The sequence below is a fragment of the Solea solea genome, chromosome 9 (assembly GCF_958295425.1).
Source record: "Solea solea chromosome 9, fSolSol10.1, whole genome shotgun sequence".
NCBI classification, from domain to species: Eukaryota; Metazoa; Chordata; class Actinopteri; order Pleuronectiformes; family Soleidae; genus Solea; species Solea solea.
Genome location: NC_081142.1, coordinates 23,684,167 through 23,705,472, shown reverse-complemented (window position 1 = coordinate 23,705,472; position 21,306 = coordinate 23,684,167). Strand labels below are relative to the sequence as shown.

Genomic DNA, 21,306 nt, shown 5'->3' with positions numbered 1-21,306 from the left:
CTCGGTCGTTTCCCTGGAGGGGTTTAAGACGGTACGTGCGGACCGGAATGTGGCTGGGAAGAGGAGAGGCGGAGGAGTGGCGGTGTTCATTAACGAGAGATGGTGCGACCCCGCGCACGTCTCCATCAAAGAACAAGTTTGCACAAAGGACATTGAGTTTGTTGCGGTGGGCATCCGCCCGTATTACATCCCGAGGGATTTCTCACATGTGATTGTGTATACAGTCTACATCCCTCCCTCAGCCGATGCAGCCGCAGCATGTGAGAGGCTGCACAGCTCAGTGTCAGCACTGCAAACTGAACACCCAAACTCTCTCCTGCTCATAAATGGTGATTTCAACCATGCCTCGCTTTCCCCCTTTTTCCCCACGTTCACACAGTACGTGAAGTGCCACACCCGGGAGAACAAGACGCTGGACCTCTTATATGCAAATATAAAGGGTGCGTACACCTCCGCCCCCCTCCCCCCACTCGGCCGCTCTGATCACAACCTGATACGTCTGCGACCTGAATACACACCCGTGGTGAGGAGGCAGCCCGCACAGAAAAGAACTGTAATGATGTGGAATGAAGAAGCCAAGGAGAGGTTGAGAGACTGCTTCGAGACAACAATCTGGGAGACTTTCTCTGATGGAGATAACATCGACGGCTTCAATGACTGTTTCACACATTATATAAAATTCTGTGAGGAGAACGTCGCACCAACCCGCAGGGTGCGGTGCTTTGCCAACACCAAGCCATGGGTGACCCCTCAACTTCAAGTTCTGCTGAACAAGAAGAAGAGGGTGTTTGCTTCAGGGAGCAGAGAGGAGCTGAAAAAAGTCCAGCGGGAGCTCAAGCAGGCGATCAGGAAGGCTAAGGACGTCTACAAGAGGAAACTGGAGGAGCAGATGGGACAGAGCAAAGCGAGGGATGTGTGGAGAGGCCTGAAGAACATCACAGGTCATGGACAGAGTGGAGCCAGAGTCACAGCAGGGGGGGACCAGCGATGGGCCACTGAACTGAATCAATACTTCAACTGATTCGATCAGGGCCCCCCTCCCCTCTCCACCTCTGCCCCCCACTCCTCACACGCCTGCTCTCCAGCGGCTACAGCCACCATCCACCAACCGTCCTCACCTCCAAAACACCTCACCCCAACACCCCACCCCCCACAGCCCCAGCTGCCCACCCCCCCTCAATCCCCCCCCCTCTCTGTGACAACTGAGCAGGTGAGGAGAGATCTGAGGCGACTGAAGATCAGGAAAGCTGTGGGACCAGATGGGATCAGCCCCAGACTGCTCAGGGACTGTGCTGACCAACCTGAGCCTCAGACTGGAGAAGGTCCCGGTCCTGTGGAAGACCTCCTGTGTGGTTCCAGTTCCTAAGACAACGCACACAAAGGAGCCGAGCCACTTCAGACCCGTCGCCCTGACCTCTCATCTGATGAAGACCATGGAGAGGCTGGTCCTCAGACATCTGCGCATGGTGGTGAGCCCCGTGATGGACCCGCTGCAGTTCGCCTACAGGCCGAAGATCGGGGTGGATGACGCCGTCATCTACCTGCAGCACCGGGCACTGACTCACCTGGAGGTCGCCGGGAGCGCTGTGAGTCATGTTCTTTGACTTCTCCAGCGCTTTCAACACCATCCAACCGGCGCTGCTGCGGAGTAAGATGGAGGACGTAGGAGTGGGGACACAGCTGGCTGCATGGACCACCGACTACCTCACCAACAGGCCGCAGTATGTGAGGCTGCAGGACTGCAGGTCTGAGGTGGCCATCTGCAGCATCAGGGCTCCTCAGGGGACGGTGCTCTCACCGTTCCTCTTCTCCCTCTACACCTCAGACTACACCTACAACTCCAGCATTGTTGGCTGCGTGTCTGAGGGGGACGAGCTGGAGTACAGGTCGGTCATCAAAAACTTCGTGGACTGGTGTGAGAGCAACTTCTTGTGCTTGAACACCGGAAAGACGAGGGAGATGGTGATCGACTTCCGGAGAAAGACCCCACCACACCCACCGGTGAGCATCCAGGGCTCGGACATCGAGCTGGTGGATAACTTTAAGTACCTGGGTGTTCACCTCAATAACAAACTGAACTGGACCACTCACATCGACGCCCTCTACAAAAAGGGTCAAAGTCGCCTCCACCTCCTGAGGAGACTGAGGTCCTTCGGAGTGTGCAGACCTCTACTCCGCACTTTCTTTGACTCTGTGGTGGCCTCTGCCATCCACTATGCTGTGGTTTGCTGGGGAGCGGGCAGCACGGACCGGGACAGGAATAAACTGAACAGGCTGGTCAGGAGGGCCGGCTCTGTCCTGGGCTGCTCGCTGGAATCGGTGGAGGAGGTGGGACAGAGGAGGACGTTATCCAGACTGTCCTCCATCATGGAGAACACACTCCACCCACTGCACCTGACTGTGGAGGGGCTTGGCAGCTCCTTCAGTGGCAGGCTCCGGCACCCTCAGTGTAGGACAGAGCGCTACCGAAAGTCCTTCATCCCCACTGCTGTTCGGATATTTAACTCCTCTTAAATGTCCACTCACTTTCCCTGATAATACTCTATATTAGAGTGTAATTTTATCTTTTTTTTACTTTTTATCTTTTGGTAATTTTGTCTTACTATTGTATTGTATTGTATTTTTATTTTATCTTATTTTTATTTTATTCTATATTTTTATTCTTATTTTTACTTTTATTCTATTCTCACCTTTCTTAACTGAGCTGTTGTGAATGTGTGTTTCCCCCCTGGGGGAGGAATAAAGTCATTCAATTCAATTCAATTCAATTAAAGTTTCAGTACAAACAGTTCAGCCACTGCTCAGAAAATAGGGTCGGCACTTGTTGATGTTGTCATCAGTATACCTCACCACTCCTCTCACCACCGTAGCACCTCCTGGTGCGGGCACTAGTCGTACATTCAACCGCAGAAGAAGAAGAACTATTCTCGTTGTAGCGGCTGTGATGCAGAGCATCCACCGTGCCAGAGGGGGAGCTGTGTATCTGAGAGCTGGCCTACCAATTACGTCACTTGACCTGGCCAATCACAGGACAGTGGGAAAGCTCTCATTCTGGGGGTGTGATTTTGGTCTGAAACAGCGCGGCTGACAAGAACGTCAGTGAGGAGATATTTCGATCAGCTCGCCTGCAGCGACTAGGAGGTTTTTAACCATGAAAACAGGTTAATATATGTAAGTAGACCTCCATAACTAACATATATGTGCGATACGAGCATTCGATGTCACCTTTAAACATGCACTGTACGATCATTATGATAGTGGAGGAAGTAGAGCAGAAACAATACTGCAACCTTTCCTACTCTATGCCATCATTAAAAACTATTTACTCAAATACTTTTTTAATGTTTGTTGTTGGAATAACTGTGCGCTAACTCCAAACACAAGAAGAACAAGATGATGACAACAAAGATTGCAACAGTGAACGTGAGTGGTGTGGAAAAAAGTCCATACGATACAAAACTCTTGTGGATTCTCCTAAACTCTGGCTTGTGTGTGCAGACCTGTAAGAAAACACTAAAAATGGTTGTCTGTAGCCACTGCAGTACTAAAACAAACTACGTTATTTTGTGATCGTCATATATTGTATATAAATGACCACAGTGACAAGCTTCTGCAGCAGGAAAAACAATCATATCTTCACTAATGTATCGATTTCTTCCCCCTAACCTGCGAGCATGTGTTCTTACCATTGAGGACTTCCATTACCCAGCTGCCATGAGTCCCCTCAGACAGGATTCTGAACGTGAACGGCGCAGCGTTGGGATGGGAGTCCTCGTCCAGGCCGGTGACGTAAACCGTTTTTTTGTTCGAGCACAGAGTGACGTGGCTGGTTTTGAGAGTGGGGCAGTGGTCGTTGAAGTCAGAGACTTGGATGGCGATTGTTCCTGTTGCTGTCTTTGCCGGCATGTCTGAGGACACAATGAGTCAGCGTAGTTAGTTACACAGCAGTGTGCCTGTAATGCCACATACAATTAAAACTGTAGTGTTTAACTTTTGGAGGTGCAACTAAACCCCTAAACTGTTGTAAAGCAGTGTATATGTGTATCTAGGGATAGTATTTGTTGATCCAGGTGCAAATCTTCACAGTTTAGGAGTTAAAGTATTGAAATTATCCAAGCTGTCACTGTTCCCTCTTCATCACGTGTGATGTCTGTTCCATTGAAACCGTTGTTGCATGAGTTTGCCTGGTTATGAGCTCTGTGTTTCTCAGTATATCACAGTTCAGATCTTGCGTCTTCTGGACATTATACTTATGGATGAAAAGACCATTCAGACCAGCATCTCTGCAGCAGCGAGAGTTAAGACGATGTTTTAAAGAAATAAGAGTAATTGAACCCATCTTCATATGCACCCATCAAGTTTAGTCTGGCAGTGTTTTACTTGTTAAAGCAGAACTTTGCAAGTGTGGTCACTTGCTGTGATGAACGTCCTGATTCTGAGGACGCCCTTGATCTTGCAAGTCTGGTCTTCCACCAGCAGATGATAGGGGGCAGTGAAGACAGCCCACCAATCTCCCCACAACAAGACTTTTACTTCACAATGAACTGTTATACTAGGGTAAAACAAATCCTGCATAGTTCTGTTTTAAATGCTATAAATGTAACTTAGTATATACAGTAGAGCTCCAAAGCTCCTGAACATCTTCTCTTATGATGTCTCACCGTATCACTGTGAACCCACTGATCTGTCACTTGAGGTGAGGAAGAGTCTTGAGACTTGAGGTAACATCGCGGGCCGGATCAAACTGGTTTGTGTGCCGGATCTGGCCCCAGAGCCGTATGTTTGCCCATGTGTGATCTAAAGCATGTGAACACGAAGGACTGTATGGAGTTGGCGGGGTCACCACGAGAGAAGGTGAGAGGTTTATTGATATTTATCTTCATTATCTATTCAATTAAGTGAAAGCAGTTTTTGTGACATGAGTCTGAACAAGTCTTTTGTCCCCATGTCAAGATGTCTCCTACTGTCAGTTTGTAGGGGGACGACTGTTAGACCTGGCAGTGGAGGGACAGTTTATTTACCTGAAGGCTTTTATCTGGTTAGTGCTGTTTTATTTCATAAAAAATCTTTGACAGCTATGTTTAGGAAACTGCTCTTAAGTTAACTTGTCGGTGTTTTGAAAGACACAACATGACCACACTGGATGTGTGAGTAGCATGTCTTCCTCTTTATTTAGGCCGGGGGTGCCCAAAGTGTGGCCTGTGGGCCAAAGTTTGACCACCAAAGGCTTTCATTTGGCCCACCAGACTAAAAAAATAGGCCTTAAAAAAGGCAATATACTACACAAAAATCGAAATATAATTATTAATTTTCTTAATGTGTGCGTAAAGCACAGGTGTAAATGCAGAGCGATGCTCCTCATATAGTGCTTTCAGTCAGAAACCAGAACCTGGTGCTGTTCTGGAGCCTCAGAACCACAGCCCATGTTCAGAACCGACCCACGTTCATATCACTTTAAGAGGAACTACAGGGACGTTACTCTGCGTTACTCAGGCAGAAGTAAACACAACACCAGCACAATCTCCAAAACCTTTCACACTGGTGACGTCATGGTTTGCATGGTTCCATCTGAAAACCAAGAGCTAACAGTGGTCACCGTTACGGCAGGAGGTCAAGAGGTGAACAATGTTAACCTGTGTAGTTGTGGTTCTGATTGTTTAAAAAGCTGCTATTTATTGTAATGGAGACACCTTACAAAATAATATTTTACAATGTTAAATAACACATTTAAATGACCAGGACTTGCTTTCATCTACATATAAAACAATAGAGCACAATGGGTGTTTACTTTTTGCCCACAGCTCACAATTAAGAGAGAAAGAAGTTTTAGAAACATGCAAACTTGTTTCATCATCTTGTTCTTCTTTGACTGACACACACACAGTGGTTTGGCAGGTTCAGTCATCGAGATTTGTGTGCTTTATGTCAGTAATTATCTTTGACAGCTGCGTTAACTTTCTTTTCATCGTTATATATGACGATGATGTCAAACAGATTATTCAAGAAAGACAAGACAAGTGTCCACAGCAAGAGATACATGTGCAGTTCTCAGAAAACTAGTAAAGTATCTAGTATCCTTCTCCACAGTTTTAATATGTACTATATATCCGTTTAAAAACTCTGAACCACATTTCAAAGTAAATGAAGATTTTCTGTAAACTAAATTGCTAATAAAGTTTTTGACTGTGATTTTTTTTCTTGACAATTATTTATTTTGTGTATCACTCCAGAATATACACACTTAAAGTTATGGTTATTAAAAAAAAAAAAGGCAAAGTGGATGAAGAATTATTTCTTTTGCCACGAAATTTGCATTTTAGTCTCAACTTCAGCAGTAGTAAGTATGTTCTATATTCATCCAATTTTTTTTTTCATTTTGATTTTATTGTTTTCCCCCTCCCGCTTTGTATTCGTTATTTTAATCAGATATTTAGCCTAACTTTGAATATAACATATCCTCCGTGTGCAATAGCAGTACACACATCCACTGTAACCCAGGCCCAAAAACGTATAATATGATAATTTACCTTTAGTTATCGCCACAATCTTGGCGATGTACGTTCCATTCACCAAGAACGGTGACTCCTTGTCAGGTGCTTTGATGAGTTTGATCTCTGCCGTTTCTTCATCGATGGTAAACCAGTGGTCTGGATCATAGGCTTTAGCATAACTAAACAACAACAACAACAACAACAACAACAATATTGCTTATTAGGCTTAATAGATTTCAGTTTTTCACACACAATACTGATTTACTATTGTTTAGTATTCTTTTTTTTGGTGCAGATATACAGATTTATCCTAAAATGTAAATAGTTTTGTTTGGTCAGTCCAATTATAATGTGAGTCAAGTTTTAATATCCATATGTCTAGAATATGTGTTCTCTAGAGAATGTGCTCTCTGTGATCGGATAGCACTTTACTACATGCATTTACACCTGGTATTACATGAAGTCGTGCTATTGTATGGACTCCTCTTTGCTTTTCAACAGTAGGGGAAGTCGTCGTCTTCGAGTTTTGCTTGAAATCAGTTCGGATGTTTCTGCCAACCTGTCATCCAACTGAAACGTAACTGTGAGTCGTTTTGGCCCCTGAACATGGTAGGTGTAGGTTAGTTTTTAGTGCACCGGAATTTTAAAACATGGGTTGACCTATGGGTCGTGGGCCACATGGTTGCTGTAGTGGTTAGCACTCTTGCCTTTGCAGCAAGAAGACCCAGGTTCGAGGTTGTTGGTTGTTTGTCTCTATGTGTGTGGCCCTGCGATGGACTGGCGAACTGTCCAGGGTGTACCCCGCCTATTGCCCTATGTCATCTGAGATTCGCACAGCACCCCCCACGACCCTCTGGTGGAGAATAAAGCTATATAGTCCATATATAATCTATAAAGTAGATGATGGATGGACCAATGGGATGAATTCCTGCATACGAGCCGTAGTTATGTTATGATGGAGGACAGTCTTGATTACACTCACGTAGTTGTTGTGGGTGGAGGTGTCTCAAACCACCTCCCAAAGTTGTTTGGCCGATTGGATAACAATCCGTTCAAGTGGTCAAGCACTGTCCGATTGCAATCCGATCACACTAAATGCATATTAATACCCGGTGTAAAGGAAACCTTTGAGGGCTTGACTTACTTGACATTTTCTGCTGGTTTTCCTGTGTCTGGATCAGTAGCAGCGAACACTGTGATCACAGAGTCTGTAGGATCTTTATCTGGATCTTCTGACACAGGAACAATCTTGGTGTCAGGTATGAACGCTGGATCCTCTGGCATATTATTCACCGCTATCTTAATGGGATAGCTATGCTTTTTTGTGTCTGGCTTTGCTTCCGGTTTGCCATCAACTCCGACCGGTACATTAGCATTTGCATCCACTCCAACTCCAGCACCGGCACCAGCACCGGCACCGGCACCAGCACCGGCACCAGCATCGACACCAGCATCGACACCGACACCGGCACCGACACCGACACCGGCACCGACACCAACACCGACATCGGCACCGGCACCGGCGCCTGCACCAGCACCAGATCCGACACCGGGAGCGCCACCTTCTCCAACCTGAACATCCACATTCATCGCAATAGCACCACCCTCCACAAAAGGTGCTACATTTTCAATCAGAAGGCCAAGCTCAAGATTTTGGATTTCCTCAAAGTCCACAGGCTATTTGGTCATGGTTCACGTTCAGAGAGAAAGAAATAGGCAACAACAAACAAGTGTTAGGAGCCGTCGCATAATGAGTTACGGTCACTGCAATGAAAACAAAATGAGCTAGTCTAAATACCTTGATTAGCTTCAGGATGCCCTCATTTGTTTCTCTGTCTGTCTCAATTGAGAAGAGATTGTCCTCGTTTCCTTTGTCGATTGAAAAGAGGGTCACCCAGTTGTCTGAGTGCTCAAGGTCCTTGTCCAGAGCTTTGATTCTCATCACAACAACGTCAACAACATTTTCATCCACCGAGCCAGAGTACTGCAAACAGAAAATAATAGTGAGGACGTGGGCCATTTTCATTAGAACCATTTGACGATAGTAAAATTCATTGTGTGTACTGTTTCTGATGGTAACTGAAACTCACTGAGCATGACTGGTGTTTTCAAGTAAACAGTTCTGGAACTACTTGGCTTGACTCGGTTTTTTTTTTTTTGCTTTTCCTTCAGTGACAGTTCCTGGTAGCTGGTGCTTTTGTGGTACCTGCTCTGACGAGGTATAAAGCGATCTGCGCCGATACTAAAATGTGATGTCAACAGACTGCCGGCCACTGATTGGTCAGAGAGCGTCATCACTGAAAGAGTCATGAGCGCGACGTCCAACACAAAAATCAAAGTGAACAATGCCATGCTGATTTTCGTCAGACCACACCCTGGAGACAATAGGAGGTTTTCCCCAGACAAACGTCATCACACATCCCATTCACCGTGGAGTTGGTCTGCTTATCAGAAGCGCCTACACATCAGCTGTGTGCAACGTACTGGCCGTATTTTCTACTTTGGACATTTCAATAAACTGGTATGTTAACCCTTCATTTCTAATATTGCCTTGTTGAGACTTCTGTTCTAATTAGTTAAAAATCTGTTATTGAATATTTATTTAGTCTAGTTATATGGTGAGATTTAACACTCATACCCTCCACCTCTGAGTTGAATAGAAAAGATTGAGTATCATGTCCTGTAAACTGTTTAGTTATATTTCTGAACTCTGAATACTTCAATCATCCATGTGGAAAAAGGTCACTGAGTGGTTTTAGTAATATAGACCATCCCTGAACTAGACTGATGTCAGATTTCTTGACAGTAGGATTTCATTCTTAAAGGGTTTACATTTTCAACGATTGGTTAACTTAAATTCACCAATATTTAAAAGTAAAGTTATTTGTTTTGTAAATGGAGTCAGATTAAATAAACATTTACTTTTCTTTATTTTGAAAAACCTCAGAAAGACAAAATACCTATTGGGGAGAAATTGTTACATGCTGCTAGATAATTCCTCCCCTACAGCACTGATTTAAAAAATCTGTTAACCTCTGATATTTAGCAAAGGAAATAAAATGTCCATATTTAACAGTTTTTGTGTGGTGTATTTAGTGATCGTGAGCCGAATCACAACCACGTTTAGTGGTATTTCAGTTCAGTGATATCATGTCTGTTAACCGTTAGAACACGGAGCATTTAGGCTGCTTTTTTCCATTACTATGTTTAATCATACAGTATATACAGAGGCATAAGAATGTGCAATATAGAGTGTCTTATATCCTTTTTTCATTCCCAGTCTTCTCCACGCGTCATTTGTTGTGTTTGAGTTGTGCTTTTCTTTAGATGTTGTTATGCAAATAAACTTCTTTAGGACAACAAACTCTCTGATGACATTTCAGTGACATCGCCGCCTCGAGACAAAGTACTTATATCTTCTCCTCATCTCCTTGAACTTCACTCTGTGTAAGCAGCTATTATCGCTGTGTAAGCAAACTACTCATGTTACAGTTTCAAAACTACATTTAGTTTATAACCTTTCACTCTTAGGCTGTGGAAAAGCTTCATAACGGCTAATTCACACTAAAATGAATGGGTATAACCCTTCTTTTACTAAGTTCTCTCTTTAAATTAAGCAGACAAAGACTTTGCTTGTTCAACCAGGTCCTTAACATTCCCACTGATACTGATCAGAGCCAAAGTTGATAAAAACGATTGCCAATTTCCCATTGGTGAAAAATCCCTTAACTGATGTGTGGCCTGCGGAAGTCTTATAAAAGTCTTATCAAAGAAACTTACGGGTGTTCTGTACTGGTACACAAGATCAAATGTGTGTGGAGATATTCCTCACCTCAGATTTCTCCAGAGTGGGGATGTTATCGTTAATATCCACGACCTTGATCTCCACTGTTCCTGTCCCCGATAGCCCTCCTGGTGCTCCGCCTAAATCTCTCCCCATTACAACCAGTTTGTACAAGTCATAAGTCTGTCGGGGGAAAAACAGTGAAACCCGAAAACATGAGCTGCACAATCTTAACTTCTCTCATGAGACAGATTCACGCTGTCCTGTGATAGAATGTAGATTAGATGTAGATTGTAGATTGAAACAAAATTATTTTCAGTTCAAAGGTTTTCTCAGCCTGTGGAGCGTGTATTATGACGTATCCACACCAAAAAATGTTTTCCATAAACACAACATCGCGTCAAGAAGTGTGTTCATCCACATGGAACCCCCCAAAACCACTCGGTAGATTCACTAAATCCAGAGAAGAAAATGTTGAGTAGCGCACTTTTTGAAAATAAAGCTTTATATGAATAAGTATACATCGCAATTAAAGAAACTGATGGAATGAACCAAGCCAGAAGGACAAACAAACAAGGGGACACTACGATTATTAGTGACAGCACAGCACAAGAGAGTGAGCTGGGATTATTAGTATTAGTTGTAAACATGAAAAAGCATCGGTGTGTGTGATAAAATCGCTCCTGATTTGAGAAAAAACTAAAGCGGATTCTCTGGAACTCGTCTTCATGTGTACGGGAAACAGTTGCACTCACCTCTCTGTCAAGCGTCTGCTCTTTGACGTACACTTTGCCCGTCTTCGCGTCGATGGTGAACATGTGACCTGTGCCTGCTGGCTCCTGGCTGATGATGCTGTAGGAGATCTCTGAATTAATATGTCCTGCTTGGTCGTCATCTTTCCCCACAATCTGCATGACAAAGGTTCCTGTAGTGGAAAAAAATCAAGTCAACGTCCAGTGGGCTCATTCACGTGGACAAATACTGTAAGGCCATGATGTTCAGTTACCTTTCTATACAGATCACATCTGATGGTTCACATTCAAAACTACTAAGTGTCATGTGATTACCACTGTTTTCATGTTCGTTTGTGGCCACGTTCATTAGAATTGAAGTTAAACATTTCTTGATTCCCTCCACTTTAGCTTGAGTGACGTCTTGTGCAAGATTTAGGACAATTTAGTGGCAGGAATGGAATATACTACCAATAATATGTTTGTATAAGCATACAATTGCTTTATAATAAAGATTCTTAGGTACTCGTAACCTTAGATGAAGCCTTTTATGCATACTTTAGGTCATGGTCTTGCCATCTTGTGCTGCAGTGTTTCTAGCAGAATAAAAGCAGTTTTGTGTGGACTTACTATGTACTGTAAATCAAGACAAATGGCTCCACCAAAGAAGAGAGAGAGAGAGACTGAAAGAGTGTTTACATCCTTGGCCACCATAGTTTCGGTAAAGGGAGGGGTGAGCAAAAGAGTCACTACTAGATGTCACTAATTCGTACACACTGGTCCTTTAAACCTTCACTTTTGACATTGCATCATTTTCTGACTCTAAAATGACATAACAATGACATCGCTGTCATGAATAGTGAAGATGAAATGGAAAATAATCCTGTTCTCATGCCTCAGGCATGTACTTCCACATTCATATGGATCATTTACTGATCAACATAAGGTTTGGATTTTCTGGCAATAAACACACATTACAATTTTTCCCCTTCACTAAAATCAGAGGTGGGTAAATTAGCCAAATAATAACTACTCAAGTAGAAGTAAAAGTCAGTCAGTCAGTCATCATCTACCGCTTTATCCTCCACCAGAGGGTCGCGGGGGTGCTGTGCCAATCTCAGCTACATCGGGTGATAGGTGGGGTACACCCTGGACAGTTCGCCAGTCCATCGCAGGGCCACACACACACACACACAGATAGAAACAAACAACCATTCACTCTCACACTCACTCCTATGGTCAATTTAGAGTGTCCAATTGACCTAATCCCCACATTGCATGTTTTTGGACTGTGGGAGGAAGCTGGAGAACCCGGAGAGAACCCACACACACACGGGTACAGAACTCCATGCAGCCCCTTGTTCCAACCGGGGCTCGAACCCGGGTCTTCTCGCTGCAAGGCGAGAGTGCTAACCACTACCCCACCGTGTGGCCCGTAGAAGTAAAAGTCAGTCAGTCATCATCTACCACTTTATCCTCAACCAGAGGGTCGCGGGGGGTGCTGTGCCAATCTCAGCTACATCGGGCGATAGGCGGGGTACACCCTGGACAGTTCGCCAGTCCATCGCAGGGACTCACACAGATAGAGACAAACAACCATTCACTCTCACACTCACTCCTATGGTCAATTTGGAGTGTCCAATTTACCTAATCCCCACATTGCATGTTTTTGGACTGTGGGAGGAAGCCGGAGTACCCGGAGAGAACCCACGCACACACGGGGAGAACATGCAAACTCCATGCAGAAAGGCCCTTGTTCCAACCGGGGAACCTCGAACCCGGGTCTTCTCGCTGCAAGGCGAGAGTGCTAACCACTACACCACCGTGTGGCCCAGAAGTAAAAGTACTCATGAAAATAATTACTCGAGTAAGAGTAAAAAAGTATGCAGGATAAATACTATTCAAGTACTCAAGAGTACAAGTACTGAGTTTCTCCGAATTTATCTTTGAAATTTTCAGAGCAACAAAAATGGTGCAAAATAGACACAACATAATATAAAACAGCAATGTTCAAATTATTATTATTTTAAATAAAACAATAAAAATCGTCTTTATAACAAAATAAATAACCCAGCTGAAACCCGGCGTCCGGAGTGTACAACAGAAACCCGGAGACAGGAGACCAGAAACCAGAGACCAGAGCCTTGGTGTCGGACACGGTGAACAACGAGCCGCTGGTGTGTTTTAAGTCCACTTGGTGCCGAAATCTGCGGCTAACAGCTGAGCGGCTTACAGCTGGTGCTGCGACACGGAGTCACATGACAGCACTTGTCATGTGACTCAACTGGCTGCATTTGATTGGCAAGATTTTGTCAGCCATGGCCAACAGGGAGAGAACTAGATCGCGCAAGCAATAAAAAAAAAAAGATATTAAAAAATAAAGTAATGACCGTCACTTAGCCAGATGGAACGGCGTAAAAGTACCGTTCTTATTTCAAATATATACTCAAGTAAAAGTATGTTGCAATAAAACCACTCCTAAAATGACAATTTATCCAAAAAGTTACTCAAGTATTTGTTACGGAGTAAATGTAGCGCGTTACTATCCACCTCTTGACTAAAACACTAGAACACATGTTTTCTCACTGAAACTGCTCGTCTCAGACGACTGAGAGGAGAAGCAGACACTAGACACAGTGTGGTCATTTCAAAAGTCCAGCATTACCTGTTTTGCTTGCCTCGTAGGTGCTCCCAGATTGCAGCTCAAAATATGGAGAGTTGTCATTCTGGTCTAGGACTGTGACCACCAGCGGGATGTTCTCTTCTGCTGCATTTCCATCTCTGTATTTAGCAACTCCAGTCAACTGCAGAAGACAGATGAAGAGAAAGGGCACTGTTTTGTTACAACGTAATGTTAAAAGTCATTCTGTTGCTTGCTTAAGTAATTTCTTTAAACAGGAAGTAAGTGAGCATGACTCTGATAGCTGTTGCTTATTGTATTCACACTAATCCAGTGCCATCTGCATACATCTTATGCCTTTTTGGTTGCATCTTGGGTATGTATCTGTCATTTTATGTGTTACCTACAACCATAGATCATTATTTGTGGGACAATGTTACATTTTGTGAAGTTTGATGCTAGAAAAATACCGGGTTACATATACACTGTTCTTAGGCCTTTGGAAGTTCATAAGAATAATAAATATATGAATAGACATGTTAAAATGCATAAAACCATAAAAACAGTAAGAATATGGGTTTTGATTTACAGTAAAGACTGAGTTATGTTATACTGTGTATTAATTTAGCATAGAGTATTGATTATGTTTTTTTGTATGTTTTAGTTTCACCTTTCCTTGTGTAGTGGGTCTGAAATAGCCACATATAGTTTATTATGTTAACAGACACCCCCCTCTTTTTCATTGTAATATTTGAACCTTTATAAAAACAGTTTTGCAGAAAGCACTACTACTTTGCACCAGTAGAGGGTGCTATAACACCAGTGGGTCCAAGCAAACTGCCTCCGTTCTGCTTTGCTCGGCGCCTGTTCAGAGAATAAACATACCGAGCAGCAGTAGCAGAAGCTAACAGCCCTCGTGTTGTGTGTTTGGATCCACATGTATGTAAAATGTACCATTTGTACAGTTCTGTTCAGTTCAACTATGTAACAACATATAAGCGAAGCTATGAAGTAGAGCTAAGCATTGTATTATGTTTAAATATGTACTTTATTGCCGTGTTCACTTCCGTCCGCAAAAGGTCGGTTACACCAGAATGAGTGTATAGCCGTTCCGTCCGTAAACGCTGCTGGCTACTAGTTATCTCTCTCTCCCCATATCCCACATCTCCAAACTTCAATCATGGCAGCTCGAACATAAATGACTTTGTAAGATACTTCGCTCGTCGTGAGCTTGTGGCTACAGGCTTACTTCAATTCAATGACAAGCCTCAGAACTACAGAGCCTGGAAACATTCCTTTCTAACTGCAACCAGCGGTTTAGACTTGACACCAAGTGAGGGGATGGATTTTTTGCTTAAGTGGCTCGGCAAAGAATCAGCAGAACATGTCGAACAGATAAGAGCAATACACATCAATCATCCAGAAGCAGGATTGGCAATGATATGGGACAGACTTGAGCAAACTTATGGCTCAGCAGAAGCTATGGAGCTTCAGCCATCATCATTCAGGCAGTGCAAGAGGAATCCTACGGCCAAGAGATCAAATGCATCAAAAAACACTAAAATATCTCTAAAAGTAGTCCTCTAAAAAATCTGAATCCCTTCGTTGATGCACACGGACTTCTGAGAGTCGGAGGCCGCCTCCACCCAAGATCCTTGAGCAGAGGGAGAAGACTCCTTTGATTATTCCTGGGAAACATTACTTGCAACTCTACTCATCAGACAGCACAATCAAGGTCGTCTCTTTACAAAAGGGGCTGACAGTTCAGCTGGCTTTTGGATAGTTGATGGGAAGAGAAAAGTGAGCATCATCATCCACCAATGCGTAACTTGCAGACGGCTTAGAACTCCATTTAGTGTCCATAAAATGGCAAGCCTTCCAGCAGATCGCCTTTCTACGGACCCTCCATTTACAAATGTTGGGTTAGATGTGTTTTGGCCCTCCGAGTGTCTCCTCGGACGTCGGACAGCATAGGCACAATTAGACAGTGTATCAGTGATTGGATTTGGGCTGGTCTCAAACGAAAGATGGTCTATATGAAACATTTGTGGTGATTGGGTGGAGTGGCTCAGTGGCTCAGTGGTTAAGAATGGTATCCTGTGTGCGAAAGACATCATGGTCGCAATGGTCGCAAGTGACATGTAATGTAATGTGATTTCTTTGGGTGGTCCGACGTTGTACTTTGGATTCAGTGGGTAAAGTAGTTAAGACTGTCAGAAATTGTGCTACTATGACCTACAGTAGGTCTACTGACTAGCAAATAGAAGTGCAACATGATAGTCTGGCTATGAGTATCTGAGCTCTTGTTTGTCTTTTGAATGTGTTAAAAATGTGCATCTCCATTCCATTGAGAAGCAAACAGGAACTTAATTTTGGGGTAACACGCATCACTTAGGACAGTTTTACAACATGTTCACGATCAAAGCCTGTAGGCCAGTCCTGGATAAGTCTTGTTGAAGAAACACTTCCTGTAAGTGGCACCACTGTCAAACCTGTTGTTGTTAATATTAATAATAATAATAATAATAATAATAATATTAATAATACTAATATTTACGATCATGTGTATAGGATGAGGATGTTAGAAAACCTTTAAAAAGTGTGGTCCTGCTCATGGAGGGCAGAGTTGGACTGAGATTGTGCTGAAACACTCGCTCAAGCTTGTAACAAATAGAGTTCTCTTTTTTCTATACGAGCCAACAACCATCAACTCATCACCTGCTGTTCTTAAGAAGAAGGAAGCCTGACTAAACGACAATGCAGTTGGACAGACCTACAACCAATCACGTTGTCGATGATGATGTATTCAGAGCAACGGAGAACATGTCAGCAAAGGTGCTTGTTGTGGTTTTCTAGCAATAATGACATATAACAACTAAAAACTGAAGCAACAGCTAAATGTTGGATGTTTACAAAAGCTGGCAAGAGGTTTCTGAATTTTCTGAGATTCTGTAGTTTGCCAAAAACAGCATCCTTTCCAAGACGCATCTGTAGAGTGAAGCTACCTCAATGGCAGACTCAGCAACATGAGCAAAGCACCAGGTTAGAACCAGCAACCACTCATTTCATCCGTGATGGGGCTTCCCTTAAAACCTGTTATGAGAAGGGAACTTACGTTGTAGGTTGGATATTCCTCGCGGTCCAGGATACCAGTGATGGTAACAAAGCCTGTTTCATGGTTCACCAAAAAGAGGTTGATGGGTGGTTTGTCTGCTCCCGGTCCAGAAAGATAGTAATCCACTTTTGTAGTGAGGTCATGATCGGAGCGAATCTAACAAGGAAACACAATTTGAATTTGCATTGTTGTAATTATTGCTGGTAATCCCAGAGACACAGGATTAGTGACTTTGAGACTATAGGACATACTTAAAAATTGCTGATTAAGACATTGTATAGTATTGATATTACAATAACTGTGCTGTCCAAACCTAATGAAGCTTCAAGTACGAGCACTGCTGCAGTCAAATGCAGAATCTGAGTTTAGTCAGACATAATAAAAATCATATTTGGGGGCTTTGACATCATCCATCCAGGATGGCTCTGTTTTTTTTTTAAACATTGTTTTTGATGAAGAGAAGTCAAATGACCTTGGCGATGAATGGCTTGTGGGTGTAGTCTATGTTCTCCATCAACTTGCTAGGAGGAAGAATCCACGCTCTCTTCTTCCTCACAAGTGTCTTATTCTCCCCCTTGGCCTCAGCGCTGAGAGTCTGAAACAAAGCATATTAGTGTTATGTTCATTTCTTTTCGTCTGGTTTAGAAGTGTTAAATCTTGTGGAAAAACCTTCAATAAAATATTGAAAGTCTTCAGCTTTGGTTAAAATTCATACGTCCAAAATGTGTTACCACGAATAAATGTAAATATAATAAATGTTTCATGGCAGACTACTATACCAGTTTGCTGTAGACGACACTTTTTTGTTGCTAGAGGTTAGTTTTTATTTATATACACTGTTTTGAATATGTTTTCATACTATAATATCTATTTATATCCAGGGTTTTTTAATAGGCCAGACTGCAGCTATAATGTGGTAGGACATCCTATGTATTGTCATTTTCTCTTAATTGTCTACCTGTCTTTTAGTTTTCTTATGTATTCTTATGTAGCTGTTAGACAACAGTACAACAAGCACTGCTCTCAGTAGGCAGTATATTTTACTTTATATACTTATATAATTTCCCATGTTCAACCTTTGTTTATTTATACTGTAAAAAGTCCATACTGTGTATATTCTCCAAACTGTCTATAATGTACATTATAGACAGATTCTACTTTAACTCATTTTGTATAGTCGCAGTGTTAATATCTTTATATATTGTACATATTTTGGTAGTGCATGTTTATTATTTGTTATCTTTATCTTTACTGTAACAATGTAAATTTCCCCACTGCGGGACAAATAAAGAACTATCTTATCTTATTGTACAATGTTCTTATTCTGTCCTAATTTTTGTTTGTTGGCTTAGTCTGGTCACTTTTTTGCCCTTTTCACTTCTAGGTGAACTAATTTGTGTTTCCCTGGTCGGCTGCCCTGATCTTGCAAGGCTGGTTTTCCTGCTAACAGACAGTAGGGGGCAGTGGAGACAGCCCCCCAATCTCATGTAACCATCACAATATCTCTAAAGCTGTTACATAAGGGTAAAACTCCTGCATAGCTCTGCATTAAAAGCTTAATGTTTCCAAACAGTGCTGAACAATATGGCTATAGTCTCGAGTCTCTCATGTCCTGCCTTAGTTTGTGATTCTGCTTTCTTTGGTTCACACCTGCAAAATACCTCACTCATGAAAGTGAATGTAAATTTAAAAATGTCCTCAGGAGATTTCGCTAAGCCATATACAGTAGACATCTATAGGTAACCTGTGCGTGTGAGTGCTTATTTCAAGACTGTAACTCTCTCAAGTTCTGCTGCTAAGGTTGAAAGGTGACCGTGAAGCCTCGGAGGAAGGGGTTTAACCTTTCGTCAAACTAACAAACAGAAACAGACAGGTGGAGCCAGTCTTCAAACACTGCAGGACTATTTCCATATTTATTTAGTTACTCTGTCAAGTGCAATGCTTTGAAATGACAATTTACAAATACAAAACTTAATTGCAATCATCCCAGATCTAATATGGATCATATTCATTCTATTTATTTTGGTTATAAAGGGCAGGCACTTCTCCCAGCCACAGTTTTCTTCTATTTTATTGTTAATTCATATTATTGTTTTTGACAAAGTTGCAAATTCCTTGTATGTGTGGATTGAAATGAACTAAACTAATAGTGAGTAATAATAGTTCAAACTATGAATGACTACGACTATGACTGAGGATATTTAAAAAAAAAAATTGTCAGTCAATCTAATCCAAATTTGTGAACATTTTCCATGTTCTAATTTTACTTTATTTTCATAAAATACAACAAATAAATAAAAAAGTTCATATCGAGAAAAATGTATTCTTCTGGGTTTTTAATTTATCATCCTAAATTTGCACCATCAGCAGGGCCGCTCCAAGCCTTTCTGGGGCTCTAAGTGGAGTAGCCGATGCTTGACAAGTGGAAACGTGCCGTGGCGAGTAGAGCCGGTGGAAATACGCCATTATTGATACCAATAAAACACTTTAAATTGCATTAATTATAGTTGTGTTATTTACACCAAACCAGTGCCACTGCAGTTAAAATCACAAAAGTGGACAAGTATTAACTTGCATCTTTGTATTTAAAGTAAAGTGTGGTAATACTTGAAAATGTGACCTACTTTTAATTCCCGCCCCTCCCCATTCCACATGCACACACACACACACACATTTTTTCTACAGTACAGTAATGTGTTTCAGTATTTCAGAAACTGCTGATCACACACAAACATCTACAGGATTTACTGTTTGTCCTCTGTACCTAATATAATGGCCAGCAAGTGTATTATTTCTTGTCTAGTTGAAGATTCTTTATTGCCAAACGCTCGGTAGCTGCACACCATCATTACAAGTCAAACTCAGCTTTGTATAACAAATCTAAAATAGTTACACAAGTGTTATATAATTGCGTCATGTTATAAAACTCGCTGTACGTGTATTTGTGACCTCTTCAGGAAAATAAACGCTGACCTTGTCATGACCAGGAGTCCACATGGAGACTAAATGGGGCACACCCTCGTTTCTGAGGAACTTGGCTGTTGTTGTCACTTGTTTACCGCGACATTAATCTGTTTTGCATATTTAAAACGTCACTTCCTCATTCCCCTGTTACTGATCACGGTTGTAAGAATATGCTGCATCAACCGTTTCCATTTCAGCTCACATTGATCTGAATTGTGGCTCAAACTCAAATGACCTGTGGGCCACTGACGGTCTCGTCTGGTCAGTCGGGGGCCAGTCAAGTAAAAAGAAAAAAGCCCAACTTTTTTGGGAAAAGCAACAGTAATGATGTTATGAGCTCATATCATTTTTTTATATGTACTTTATTGCCTCGTGTGAGCTTTTCTGTCTTTTACTTCTTTTGTCTTTTATCCATTATTCTATACAACTCGTACAAGAATAATACGACTCGTAACAACTTGATATTGTTTGGAGGGCCACATGCAATCGATGGGAGGGCCACATGTGGCCCGGCCACTTTGAGACCCCTGCCCTAATGCAAAGCCTTTGGATATATGTGCTCAAAATTAAAATGTAATTTACAAAATTGGCAACATGTTCTGCTGAAGAAGCCCCAAAAACCAGCGCTGTAGACGCTACAATATCAAATAGGGCAGTAACTAATGGTTATTTTCATATTCTATTTTGTGACATTTTTCAGCTTCTTTAATGTGAATATTTTCTATCGATTAATCTGTCGATTATTTTTGTTGATTTATCGTTTGGTCCATAAAGCCTCATAAAATATTGAAAAATATTGATCAGTGTTTGTGAAACCTGGAAATGACGATGTTCTCAAACGTCTTGTATTCAGTTTAATGATTTCTTTGTTTTATGGAACAAAGAAACCAGGCAATGTTCACATTTAAGAAGCTGAAAAATCACAGAAACTAGTTTTAATTCTTTAGAAATCACTCAAAACGAATAATTTAATAATCGTTTAATCCAGTAATCGTGTAAGCCCTAATATCAAGTAGACCCTCATTTTCCCATAGACTTTAATTAAATTTTGTAGTGGCTCATCCTGTTATAATCACAGATAAACATATTGTGTGATTGCTTATATACTACTACTACTACTACTACTAAACATGAGAGCACAACTACTGCAGAACAATTTCTTAACTGAAATTTTCCATCAGCATTAACACAAGCGTAAGAATAAGGACAATAAACACTCACCAGCACTACCAACAGCAGCAGGAGGACCATTTCTGGGCTGTGTGGAACCATGAGTGCAGGGGATGTCAAGTCCGTCTGTCCTTCCACTGAGCGTGCCGACGACTCATAAAGGACGACTGAGCACAAACTGGTTATCAGTTCCACTGAAGTCACACCTCTGTTGTCTTAATACACCTCATTTCCCTCACACGCCCACCACCTCCTCCTTCATGTATGCTGTAACTAACATGCATACATGTTTTTTTTGGTTTTCTTTCTGCAACAGAAAAACAGGTTTTAGGGGTTGAATGTTATGTTTGATTCACTTCTGAAGAAGCCCAGTGAGCCGGCTTCTTCAGAAATTTTAATTTGCCTGGACTTGTTAAAGTCACACAAAACAA

At 42.2% G+C, this 21,306-nt stretch overlaps 1 protein-coding gene across 1 annotated transcript in view; it reads right to left on the bottom strand.

The window, feature by feature from the left end:
- Positions 1-21,066, bottom strand: part of LOC131465615 (uncharacterized) — a 28,311-nt gene extending 7,245 nt beyond the window's left edge. Inside the window, exons 1-10 of the mRNA XM_058638453.1 lie at positions 20,927-21,066; positions 17,214-17,336; positions 16,742-16,897; positions 13,672-13,810; positions 11,031-11,200; positions 10,324-10,458; positions 8,290-8,475; positions 7,636-8,168; positions 6,528-6,670; positions 3,687-3,908 (exon numbers count right to left, since the gene is read on the bottom strand). Of these exons, the coding sequence (XP_058494436.1) occupies positions 3,687-3,908; positions 6,528-6,670; positions 7,636-8,168; positions 8,290-8,475; positions 10,324-10,458; positions 11,031-11,200; positions 13,672-13,810; positions 16,742-16,897; positions 17,214-17,336; positions 20,927-20,977 (1,858 nt within the window). The 5' untranslated portion in view covers positions 20,978-21,066. The remainder of the gene's footprint in view (positions 1-3,686; positions 3,909-6,527; positions 6,671-7,635; positions 8,169-8,289; positions 8,476-10,323; positions 10,459-11,030; positions 11,201-13,671; positions 13,811-16,741; positions 16,898-17,213; positions 17,337-20,926) is intronic.
- Between the last annotated feature and the right edge of the window lie 240 nt (positions 21,067-21,306).